Consider the following 13,387-nt stretch of genomic DNA (forward strand, 5'->3'; position numbering starts at 1 on the left):
AAAGCTGACTGGATATGTTGCTTTTTCCATTGCTCTTGTTCTCAGCTCCTCTTTGGACAGCTGCAACATGAAAAGGCTTTAAGCAATAACAGAATTACTTGAATGACTTCCGCGTACAGAACTGCGTCAGTTTGTACTCCTTGTAAAATAGCAGTAAAATCAGAATGACTTTAAGAATTTCTTTTTTTTCAGGAGGCTATGAACCCCCACTTACAAATGTCTTCACAATGCAATGGTTTCTGACCCTTTTTGCCACTTGCCTGCCTAACCATACAGTTCTGAAGATCTGGGATTCTGTATTCTTTGAAGGCTCTGAAATTATACTGAGAGTAGCCCTGGCTATCTGGGCAAAGCTGGGAGAGTAAGTAGTTATTTTTTATCTAATCTTCTCTTTAATATGAACAATGTATATAACTTGTATGTTGTTGTGAAGAGCATGTTTTCAATTCTAAACAAGATGTGGTCTTTCAAGAGAATACATCTCCTTTGAAAAAGCTGCAGGAAGTGTGTCTATGGCTTCTTCAAATATGTGGGCTGGAGAACATCATGATTGCAGGAAGATGGGCTTGATAATGAATTGACCCTTCCTGCAACAGATGTCTCCAGTTATTTGTGTTGTCTTCATGCTATGCTAAAATATTGATTGGACTTTCAAGTACAGAGAAATCTGAGGGAGATAATAAATACTCTATAGAAAGAAATACAGAGAGACTTGAGGGCGATCAGCTGGCTTATTTGGGTACCTGAAACTGGGGATAGATGTTATTTCCCTCATTTTTACTTTCCAGGCAGAGGAACTTAAGGATTGAGCCCATTAGCTCTACCTGAGAAAAGAGTTAAGTGTTACTAAGAGAATGATTTAATATTACATAGTTATTTTCTGTTACGTGCTGCTAACAAGTTTTCCTGAAATTCTCTGCTTCTAAGTGTGTTCTAGCCAACTTTCTATTAAAATCTTTTATGGCTTCGGAAACCTGCCACATAGGACAAAAGACAAGAGATCATTAGTTCTTCTTAACTGCTTCTATTGCCATAGCAAATATTTACTTTCCAAAGAGAATGAACAGTCCTCCTGGAGAAATCAGAATTTTGTCACTGACTTCAGTGAGAAGTGTGGGCTCTTACTGGCCAAACAGTTGCTAGTTCATCTGGAAACTTCTTTCAGTTGACATCAGCAGCTGCTTCGATTTTTTCTTCTGACATCTACCAATACTCACCTTCCTTCTCTACCTGAAGGTTTCTTTTCTTTTTTCTTTCAGAAGAAATTAGCAGCACGGGCTAGTAACATATTGTGAGATTCATTTAGTGTATTTCCTTTTTAATCTGAAGAAAAATAATTAGAGTGATAATTGCGTAAGACCTTTATTTGTTCTGTTCATGAATTAAACTTTCATGAATCATATACATTAGGATTAAGCTAGCTGTAGTCCCCTTGTGTATTATTACTTTGTACTATACCGCTAGATAAAAGTTGCTATTGCACTGAGTTTCTGTGCACTTATAAGCTGCAATTACAAATGTTCCAACTCATAACATGGTAAAAAAGACAGTAAATTCTGCAAAGCAGTGACTTTAAAATCTAATTAAGGCACAAATAAAGTATGTGAATTACAAAAATGGGAAGGATCTGCGTAGAGAAGTCATCTGTGAGACTAAGATCGAGTGAGCAAGCTAATCACACTGCACAACTCTATAACTTGTTTGTGGGGAGTGGGAGATGATGCGGCTTCAGGACCGATTTGAGGCATTTAACAGATATTAGCAGTGATGTGATAACAGAGATGGAGAAGAAGACAGATCACAAAATGAACAACGAAATGCAGTAAGTTTATGATTAATGCTGTCCTATGAGATGAGGAAGTGAAGGAAGACTGGGCACTGTGTTTTTGCTGCGAGGAGATGATGATTTTGTTTATTTCTCCCCAAACTAAATGCTGCAGTAGTACAGGGGGGATTTAGAGAAGTGAAACCAGAGACAACGATCAGAGTCTCACGATCTTCATGTTTTTCATGAATATCTTTCTAGATGTGAAAATGGAATGAGCAGCGCTTTATTAAAATTTGGGAGGTTCTATTATGCTTGTGTTTTGAGGGAAAGAGACTTAAGGAATGGACAGGTTGAAAATAGGGGCATAGGGAAAGTAATATGTGAGTTCATGAGATACTGAAGCTATTAGGGAAGATAAGCAGTTAAGTTTCTGGGATAATTGGCAACATACCATTACTTTTATTTTTTATTCACTGCTCAATCATTCTTTCAGCTAAAGTGTGTTAAGATTTCAGTAGTAGCTCCATAGTTGAATGGTGATATTTAATGTAGATATTTAAGGTAGATGAAGAGAAGTTTTGTCTTCTAATCCTTCAGCAAAAAGGCAGTATACTTTTTTTGGTCATTCCAGCAGCTGTGATTTAACAGGAGATTATAATATGTTCAGTCTTTGAAAGTTCCAGGTCACAAATAGGTAATACAAATGATTTGTAAAAACAAGCGTGTTTTAGTTTTAGGAATGCTTCCTGTAATTGGTGAATATAGTAACATAGGAAGAAAAATAGCAACCATCAAAATGGTAAAGATTCCTGTAGTCAGAAGCAGATCCTTATACAGTGTGATTGTAAACAATCAGGAAGAGCCTGGACACTTGCTGAGTCAAAGGAGAAAGTCTTACTGTTAAGAAAGATTAGAGTACTGCCTTTCAAAGCAGAGCGTATTCTGAGGAAACCCAGCTGTTACGCAGACTGCTCTTACCTGGGAAACGGGAGTTGGATCAGCAGATGTTCAATGGCCATATTATCTAGATGGAGATTGCCTCAAGTTAGTCCATTTTGGATCTAGCCACAGCAGAGAAATCTGCTGCTGCCGCAAGCAGCGGTTCAACTGAAAATCATGGTCATCTTTTCATAGTTAGGCACTTTCAGGACACAGTCTCCTACTTTTCCCAGTGTGATAGGACCAACAGGAAAGATGCCAGGGGTGGATCTTGGAGATCCTGATTTTAGACTAGAGGTAGCTCTGTGTGCTGGAAGTTTCCTGTATGTGTTTGATTTCTTCAGCAGTGTTTCCAGATGTTTACATGTTACCAGGCTGAAACTGGTGGCATGAAGATTTAAAGTCCAAAGCTTTAAGATGCTATGTGTCAAAGGCCATGAAAAATCTGTGTTCACCTTTACACCTTTCTGGATTTTGTTATTTGTTGGCTTTCATTCTTTTTCATCCTAGCTACCTGAACAGAATCTCTTAATCAACAAAGAGCAATTTTAGAGCTCCTTTTTAGTTATTAGTGTGATGCCTCTCAGTTCTGATGAAGGCCGGGGAAGAAATGTAATTTACTTCTCCAGCCTATAGTTTTCTTTTCCTCAAGTCAGCTTGCTAGACTTAGATTTTAGACCAAAAACTAATGGCAAAACAGATCTTAAGCCTTATCTTACAGACATAGATATTTCATTTTTAAATGCCTGATATAAAGCTTAAATGAATAATGGGTCATTCAGTAGATTTCCTCAAAACAATGATTTGTTGATGAGTGATTCCAGAACTATGATTTTTTCTAACTTAAGATCTATCCTACTAGATCTTCCTGGAACTATTACAGCTAGGTTTCCTGCCAAAGAATGCATACTTCTTTTCTTTAAGGTTATTTTTAGAAAGGAAAAATTAACTTGTGTATAGCTCTAAGACACCCCAACTACATTAAGAGAATGTGGATTGCTTTAATTTCTTCCAGATTTATTGCAAAGTTTTAAGTGAGTCTTTTTAAAGCTATAAACTTCTAATCCACAGGATAATATTTTTTATTTTCCCCTTGAAGGTACTGTAAACTTAAATGAATATTTGCAAAATATAATGGTATCTTTGAGTGGAAGTTGTTGTAAATGCAAGGAATGGATTAATTTTAACTAGCTAATCAGTGGTTTATTACTCTTCTTTGCTTCCCCATCTCCATCCTTAATTGCTTTTGTTGTCTGAAGGTCAGACAAGGGTTCTCAGAAAAACTAGTAGGAATAAGATTAATTTTTATTCTGAGAGGTCTGAAGAAAGACCTTGAAAGTTCAAAAGCTTTTTTAATTGGATTAGATCAGTGTATCCTTTAATCAAGCTGTGACACAGTGGCTTTATAATATATGTAGCTAAACTGACCAACTTGTATGCATATATGCACAAAAGAAAGCCCAGTGTTGTTTTTTGCACAGCTGTGTGAGATGTTACAAGATTAATTTGGCAAGAGACACTTACTGCACTGAATCCTATGTGATGACACAAGTTTTTAAACCTCAAACTCATTCTCAGTATTTTGGAGGTGGTAGATTTATTTTCTGGCTAGCATTACACTTGATGGGATAGAAATAAAATAATTTTTTCCCTTCATGGGAGAGGATGTTTACTGACTGACCTGAGGTACATCCAACAACCATTCACAAAGACATATTACTCATTGTTCTCTTCCTTTAGGTGATGCTCTGTGGGTGATTTTGTTTTCAGAAACTTGAAAAGTAAAAAATGCTTATATCCCTGATAAAGAGATAAAGACAATTTGGGAATAGTGTTCATAGGTATGCAGGATATGAGAGAATTTCTCTGCATTCTGCGTTGTGTGAGTACAATTCTACTGAATACAATTGTATATACATATTTATTTTCTCCACTGGCGTGTTTCCTGGCCAAACAAAATTTTCCTGTTTGGCAAAGAGACAATTCAGCCACTGAATTCAGCTTGCTGGTGCCCTGCGAAGGATGTGCGGTGAGGCAACCAAGAAATCTTTATGCTGCTTTTTTTGAACTGATGACAAAGCTCCCTCGTGTTAGTAGGAGGCAAGATTTATCGTTTCTCGAGTTGTAGAAGTGAAAGGAGCAGAATGAAGAACGTGTCCATACATGCATGAATCCTTTGTCACGGGCAGTCAGGCCAGTAAATTGTGCTCAGTCCATTCTTTTACTGCATCAGTATTTCTAATGTGATGTTCATAATTTTATTATTTGAAAGTGTGGGAAGGATTGCAATGAACTTAAGCTTACTAATAGAATTGCATGTTTTACGACTGCAGAAAGTTCAATTTTTGTTTGGGAATGTTTAATCATATGTAAAAACAAAACAAAAGTCCAACATATATTTTGATGTAGGCAAATAGAGTGTTGTGAAACTGCAGACGAGTTTTACAGTACCATGGGCAAGCTGACCCAGGAGATGCTGGAGGACAGTCTGATTGACAGCAATGAACTCATGCAGGTGAGTAAATGTGGTATAATTATTGTTTGTGTGTTTGGGCGTTCTTTGGATACTGATTTCTAAAGAGTTATGCTTTTTATGCAGGAACTACAGAAACCTAAACTCTTCCAAGAATAAAAAATAACATAACTGGGTTAAACTAACATGTCAGTGGAACAAATAGATGACCTGCAATTAAAGCTAAAATCTTTGCTTACTCATTAAGTGTAGAAAACTACTAAGCCTCCATCTGATTAAAAATTGGATGCCATTCTGACAGCTGGAAGTGTGTTGTAATATAATGCCCAGATGTTACTTAAGTTATGACTGGTAAAAGATTCTACATCTTATTTTTAGAGTGTTCTTTTGTTTTGTTTTGCCTTTTTTCCCCAGTTATTCATTACAGGGTGTCCTTTTCATTCTGCAGACACTGTGGGAGACTAGAGTTTATCAACTGAAAAGAGGAAAAAAAAACCCTCTTCATGAATAATAATAATAAAAAAAAGCCATGAACAGTCATCAGGGGACTATAAACAAAGACATTTGTAGATAATTGCACTCACTGGATTCTTAAAGCTTACGTCATTGTATAAGAACAAAGATTACATTGTTCTGGGAAAAAAGGCCTTTTAGTGTTGCAGACAAAATTTTATTGATTGCACGTGCATTTTTTCTTTCTAATATCCTTGAGATGTTGTCTATTTGGGTGGTTAGTGAAGACTTCATTGTCACTCCTAGAACTCTGCTTTTGATGGCTTAGAGTATGGTGATTAATTGGGTGTAAATATGGGAGCAAATAATTGTCTGAAATTTTTGACCTGCCTTCATCTCAGAATATGAAGTTAAGATGTGTTTTTTTATAATAGTTGGCAGGTGACTTTTGTTTCTGTACATGGTCTACCCATTATTGGAAGCAATATGTTTTGGCTGTCTGGGATAATACACTTCTGTAGTCTGGTGAAGTATGGCCCTGGAGTAAAAGATCACTTTCAAAAATTTTTTTTTCTAATTTTGTGTTATGAGAGAGCTCTAGGGATAGGAGAGGTCAGCAATGTGGCTTTGTTTTGCTTTGAAAATAGAAATGCAGCTGGTCAGAGGTACCCACATGGTTTTTAATTGGATATTATGGTTCTTCACAAGACAGTTCAAATATCCAAGTGTGAGGAGGGCAGCACAAACTGATGCCTTCTCGTGTGCATTATGTTTCAGTTCCTGGCCTCAAGTACAAAAGCAAGAGGTGGCAGCATATGTCGCAAAAAATAATGCTGGGAAAGCTGAAGTATGCTTAAGTGACTCAGTTTTGGATTTCTTTCTTCCTTGTTGTGTATAGTGCAAGATAAATCACAGGTACTTTACAGACTGCAGAGATGGAAAGATTCTTTCGTAACTGTTGCAATTATTATAATATGAATATATTAAATTTGCAGTCTTTTTCAACAAAAAATGAGAAACACTTAGTGGAAAGTATACAGGTATTCATATTGTAGGTGTATACTGTGTGATGCTTACAGGAGTGTTAGGACAGGATATTGTTGCCACTGGTATGAAGGTAGTATAGTAGATATAAGGTCCTTTTGCAAAGTAGGAGGAGTGTGTCTGTTTTCTGTGTGACTGCACAGTTCAAGAAACCACCCAACAGTTGAGGACGCATTCATCAGGTAAAAGGCAGGCATCGGCAGTGCAGCCGTCTGTCTGAGCTGCTCGGTGTGGGCACCCTTCGCCCTGAATTAGGTAACGTAGGTGTTTGGTGTGAGGGGAGTTGAATTCCACTCCACGTGGCAGGCTGCATTCAAACTATTTGTTCTTTGTGCTGGAGTAGAAAATAGAAAAACATGAACCCATGCATTAATGAAAGGATCCAGTGTACTCATGCCTGATGACTTTTTTCCAAGATGGCTCAACTGTGGGAAAGGGTTAATATAACCTGGTTTGCTTTTCCCACACAGATCAGTGAAGGCTGTTAGCGGCAGTCTTCTCACTTTTCTTTAGACTTGTGTGACAGTGACATTTGCACCTGAGCTACCTGTATCCTCACTTAAGACAGTGAACAGTTACAGGCACTTCTAGGGCACCAGGAAAAAAAAAGTATGCTCTAAAAGGCTTGTTTATTTGGTTAGGAGTTAGTGAGGGCTGGCTGATGCCTCAGGAGCAAGTGTTGATGGGACAGATGTCTAAACTAGATCAGAAGAACTCTTGCCCTCATTCTCTTCACCAGCACGTATACCTGGTACAAGTTCATCATTCAAAGACTCTTTTCTTCCATATAGATGGTGCACGTACCTGGAATTAAGAGCTTAAAGCTTCTGCAAATTTGGGCCTTAAATGGCAAGTGTTCTTTTTAGTTATACGGGGGAGAGCAGGAAGGATTGGAGGAGCAAGCAAGGCTACAGCTTCAGCCCATTTTCAGATTAAATAATTAAAGTGAATAAGGGTAAGTGCTGCACACTTCAGATGCTAAGTCAGGTATGTATTCAGGACTAGAAGCTGAACAAATACAGTATTCAGTAAGGTCATTTTATTGTCCTATTAATAAACCCCTTTAGTTCTAACATGGAGACAGAAGGCTGTAGGCCGCGTGCCCACAGATACTCTCAACACTGTGTGTTAGTTTGAGTAGTGCATGCTTTCATGCCTTCTCAGAAAGCGAGTACTTTTTATAAGCAACTGAATGAATTTAGTTTGTACACTTAAAAAACATTCCAGTGTGAAGATGAGAAGAAAACAGGAAAAGGAGAGGAATCCCTGTGTGTTTACTGTGGTGAAGGGGAATAGGGATTAATCCCTCTCTGTTATCGTAACATTTTTAGACTATCTCATATAGACACTATTATTCTGATTTGAGTGTATTCATCATTAACCTTTTTGGAGGGGAGGAGAGATTTTGTTTGTTTTTTGTTTTGCTTTTCCTAGTGAAAAGAGATAGAAGGGCCTTCAACCAGTGTGGGACTGCTCTTGAGTGAAGTGTTTGTGAGCTCTCTGGAAAAGCAAAATTGCTTACCGTCTTTTGGAAGTCATAGCCTGTCACCTTTGTAGAGTATTTTTCTGAGAGTATAGATGGCTTTGCATTTTCTGAGTGAGGCAGAAGGCTGAAAAAAATCAACTCTTTTCTGACCTTAAATAAATAGCTTTTTTTTTTTTTTTTTTTTAATAAAAATGTTTCCAGAATCTGTCACTTATGGCCATAAATAAGCTAATGAGTTTGGCTGCATCAGACTTACTATTTGTAGGCATATCCCACTAGCAGAGTTTCATCAGAATTAACTGAGTGGTACCCAAAGCCACATGCAAACTAGGAGCAAGATTCTTAGACTATGAAACATTGCTAAAAGGAGGAAATCACAGGTGTTGATTGTCATAATTTTTGAATTTTCAGTGGAAATTGCACCAAGATAAAACTTTTTTTTTTTTTTTTTTGGGGGTGTGTGTGTGTGTGTGTGTGTGTGTGTGTGTGAATCTCTTAGCCAGATGGCAAATGCAGGCCTTTAGCTTAATCTGATAACAAGTAATTAAGTTAAGAGTGGGTACACTAAATGAAAGAAATTGCACAGGATCTGGAAAAGACACAGATTGGAGACATGCAAAAGCTGACAGCATAATCTAAAACAGTAGATGCAAGGAGTAAAGGGAGGACTCCAAGTTGACTGTTTCACATAAAGGGTAACTAGCATATGGAAAAAGTTACCTGGAAAGGCTGTTGACATAAAGAGTAGAAATAAATTCCAGACACACCTCTGCTCCATGAAGGGGGAAATATGAGAGACATATGGCAAAAAAACAGGAAAGTGTGATGGAGATCAAACAGACAGACATGTTGGGCCGGATGTAGGTCTTTCTCCAGATCATAAAATTCCTTGGTCTGGTAGACTGCCGGGATATCACCGTTCAGGCCCCGGAGAATATTTATCTTTCACAGTAGCGCTATAGTTTCATGGAGCGGCAAAGCTGCAAAGTTCAGAGCATGCTCTGGCATTTTTTAAGGCATTCTCCTTACCTTAGAGTCTGCACATACCTCAAGGTATAAAAGCTTCTTTCATGCAGGAACCTATTCAGCTGCACTATCAGTTGTACCCTGTGCCTGATCCGGTCAGGAATGTTCCTCCTGCTCCTAATTGCCTGCGTCTTTGCAACTGAGAAGCATTTCTTTCCTCCTCCTGTCAGGAAGGGTCCATTTTTGTGACTTTCTTAATGTGTTTAACCCAGACAAGTATCATGACTGGATTATGTAGAAATTGTTCAGAATTTCCTTTCATCTTGATTGAGACCATTTGCCTTCAAATGAAAATGCCACTGACTTTATAGCACAAGAAAAACACATAAGCCAAGATTTGCTGTCACAGCTAATGAGAAATATTTTAAGTTGCTGTTTTTCATAAGACATTTAATTTTCAAAATAGAGGAAAAGCTGTGATTTTTCAAAGAAGCTCCGAGAAACTGTTTCAGCTATTTTTTTTTGTTTTTGGCATCAAGACTGCAAATGAACGGTGTGTCAATTATTTGAAAGTCCTGAATATGTCTAAATGTGAAAACAGGAAGAAAAAAAAAGTCTAGTAAGTTTGTAGGAATGAATCAGCAATGATATTGCAATGAATATGGTGTGTCTTTATGCCAGATTAGCTGGTGATGCACATTCCATTATTACAAAAAGACTTAATGGAAAAATAATGCAGAAGTAAATGCATTTGCAACTATTGTCTTCTTTATCTCTGGGTGCTGGAATAAATAAAATGCATTAAAGTTTTTTTAATAGTCTTTTATGTTCTGAGGACTGCTGTGTTGAATTCAGAGTATTGCAGAGTGGTTTCTTTGTTCATCGTAGATGATGTCTATTATTATTATTATTATTATTTTTAACTGTGAAAAGGGAAAAGTTGGATGATGTAAAGTCTTTCCTGTTTGCCTGTAACTTTTGTGCTGAGGAAATGGTTTCCATCACACAAACTCTTGGGGCTCAGCTGGCATAATGCTATTGGTTTTAATGGATCAGTAACAGTATACATCAGGTGGAGATCTGCTCAGTTCTATTTATCTTGTTGAATGCTTGGGCAGAAAAGTAGGTCTGGAAGATCCCAGAAAACCCAATAATGCATTCATATAAGTGAAATCATAGCTAGGGGAAGAGAGCTTGCAAAGTGCTGGCAAGGAGTGGATTGAAAATGGTTATTAAATAAATACAGTAGTTGAAAAAGACCTTACATTCGTATGTTACGGAAAATGAAAAATCTTGTAGAGATCTGTATTTCCATAAACAAATGGCAGAATTTTGTATTTCCAAAAACAAATTCTGTATTTCTGTACAAAATACAAATAAAATACAGATTCTATATTTCCATAAACAAATGGAAGAATCTCTTTTTGGGAGAATTATAGGAATGCAGTCAGAGTATGTAGAGATGCAGCGAGGAAGGCTAAGGCCCAGTTGGAATTGAGTCTGGCAAGGGATATCAAGGACAACAGGAATGGCTTCTTCAAATACATCAGCAGCAAGAGGAGGACTAGGGAAAATGTGGGCCCACTACTGAGTGGGGTGGAGGCCCTGGTGACGAGGGATATGGAGAAGGCAGAATTACTTAATGCCTTCTTTGCTTCAGTCTTCACTGCAAAGGGCAGCCCGCAGGAATCCTGCAGCCTGGACATGAGGGAGAAAGTCTGGAGAAAGGAGGACTTTCCTTTGGTTGAGGAGAATAGGATTAGAGACCTTCTGGGCAAGCTTGACATCCACAAATCCATGGGCCCCGATGGGATGCACCCACGGGTACTGAGGGAGCTGGCGGATGTTGTTGCCAGGCCACTCTCCATCATCTTTGAAAAGTCGTGGAGAAATGGAAAGGTGCCTGAGCACTGAAAGAAAGCCAATGTCACTCCAGTCTTCAAAAAGGGCAAGAAGGAGGACTCAGGTAACTATAGGCTGGTCAGCCTCACCTCCATCCTTAAAAAGGTGATGGAACAGCTCATTCTGGATGTCATCTTCAGACATATGGAGGAAAAGAAGGTGATCAGGAGCAGTCAGCATGAATTCACCAAGGGGAAATCCTGCTTAACCAATCTGATAGCCTTCCATGATGGAATGACTGGTTGGGTAGATGAGGGGAGAGTAGTGAACGTTGTGTACCTTGACTTCAGCAAGGTTTTTGACGCTGTCTCCCATAACATCCTCCTAGGCAAGCTCAGGAAGTGTGGGTTAGACGAGTGGACGGTGAGGTGGATTGAGAACTGGCTGAAAGGCAGAGCTCAGAGGGTCGTCATCAGTAGTGTGGAGTCTAGTTGGAGGCCTGTGGCTAGTGGCGTCCCCCAGGGCTCAGTATTGGGTCCCATCCTGTTCAACTTCTTCATCAATGACCTGGATGAGGGGACAGAGTGCCTCCTCAGCAAGTTTCCTGATGATGCCAAGCTGGGAGGAATGGCTGATACACCTGAGGGCTGTGCTGCCATTCAGAGAGACCTGGACAGGTTGGAGAGCTGGGCGGGGAGGAACCTCCTGAGGTTCAACAAGGGCAAGTGCCGAGTCCTGCACCTAGGGAGAAATAACCCTAGGCACCAGTCCAAGGTGGGGGCTGACCTTCTGGAGAGCAGCTCTGCAGAGAAGGACCTGGGAGTGCTGGTGGATGACAAGTTGACCATGAGCCAGCAATGTGCCCTTGTGGCCAGGAAGGCCAATGGTCTCCTGAGGTGCTTTAGGAAGAGTGTTGCCAGCAGATCGAGGGAGGTGATCCTGCCCCTCTACTCAGCCCTGGTGAGGCCTCATCTCGAGTACTGTGTCCAGTTCTGGGCTCCCCAATACAAGAGAGACATGGAGCTACTGGAGAGGGTGCAACGTAGGGCTACGAAGATGATCAGAGGGCTGGAGCACCTGCCCTATGAGGAACGGCTGCGAGAGCTGGGCCTCTTCAGCCTGGAGAAGAGAAAACTGAGGGGGAATCTTATCAATGTGTACAAGTACCTGAAGGGAGGGTGTCAAGGGGACTGGGACAAACTCTTTTCAGTTGTCCCATGTGACAGAACAAGAGGCAATGGGCAGAAGTTGAAGCACAGGAAGTTCTGCCTGACCATGGCGGGGAATTTCTTTCCTGTGGGAGTGATGGAGCACTGGAACACGTTGCCCAGAGAGGTTGTGGAGTCTCCTTCCCTGGAGATCTTCAAGGCCCGCCTGGATGCAACCCTGTCTAACATGCTGTAGGTGACCCTGCTGAGTGGGGTTGTTGGACTAGGTAATCTCCAGAGGTCCCTTCCAACCTGACTGATTCTGTGATTCTGTAATATATTTTTCTGATTATCCTCTTTCCACCTGAGGTCTTTCTCAGACGTAGAGGCTATTTTACAGGCACATGTTACTGTGCTACCTCTCATGTCATCATGTATTTTTTTATTCTGAACCAAGTCTTTTTCTAGTGAGCCATTCATTATTTTTCTTACTGGAAGCATTGATTGTGTCATAAAACTAGGCCATTTACATTTTCATATGGCACATGAGAATGTACAGCTTTTAGTCCCATAAGACTATGTAAATCTGTACAAGGATATTTTTTTTGTAAGTCTGTTGATTAAAAGGACAATCTTAAAAGATGCATTTTTTTTTCTAGACTGTTTATACCATGGCTCAGTTTCCCTTCCCACAGCTGGCAGAATTACGGGAGAAATATACATACAACATTACTCCTTTCCCTGCTGCAGTAAAATCAACTTCACTTTCTGGGTAAGTTTGAACTGCACAGTTTATGGCATATATGATCACTATTTATCTTAGACGATGTCATCTGCCACTGTCTACCTCTTAAACTCACTTTAACAAGACGAAGATGCTTGCTAGTAATCAAATTAAAGAATGTCTTTCTTACCTGTTTCCCTTATGTTCTTATTTGTTAGGAGGCTTGGCAGAACCAGAGACAGTGATGAGGAGAATGACCCGGATGATGAAGACTCTATTGCCAATGCAATTGGCTGTCTTGGACCATTAAGTGGGTTTTTGGTGCCAGAGCTCCAAAAGTACCAAAAACAGATTAAAGGTAAAGGTGCTTCAGTTGATTATGAAAAATCTAGATAAACCTGCATTTAAACCTGCATGACCTTGCAGAAATCATCAGTAGCTTCAAGTGTGAAAGCTGCTATGAAAATTGTATTTTAAATTCACCTAGAGATTACAGTAGATGTCAAATGGCTTGCTTGCAGTCTATGAAGATGCCTTCTAAGCT

General features: G+C 39.4%; 1 protein-coding gene across 2 annotated transcripts in view; it reads left to right on the forward strand.

Annotated features, from left to right (window-relative positions):
- Window positions 1-13,387, forward strand: part of TBC1D30 (TBC1 domain family member 30) — a 56,826-nt gene that overhangs the window by 37,453 nt on the left and 5,986 nt on the right. For both annotated transcript variants that reach the window (XM_062567598.1, XM_062567599.1), the window contains 4 exons: window positions 193-361; window positions 5,117-5,222; window positions 12,779-12,891; window positions 13,062-13,201. In XM_062567598.1, the coding sequence (XP_062423582.1) occupies window positions 193-361; window positions 5,117-5,222; window positions 12,779-12,891; window positions 13,062-13,201 (528 nt within the window). The remainder of the gene's footprint in view (window positions 1-192; window positions 362-5,116; window positions 5,223-12,778; window positions 12,892-13,061; window positions 13,202-13,387) is intronic.

This window comes from Rhea pennata, chromosome 1 (assembly GCF_028389875.1).
Source record: "Rhea pennata isolate bPtePen1 chromosome 1, bPtePen1.pri, whole genome shotgun sequence".
Classification (NCBI taxonomy): Eukaryota; Metazoa; Chordata; class Aves; order Rheiformes; family Rheidae; genus Rhea; species Rhea pennata.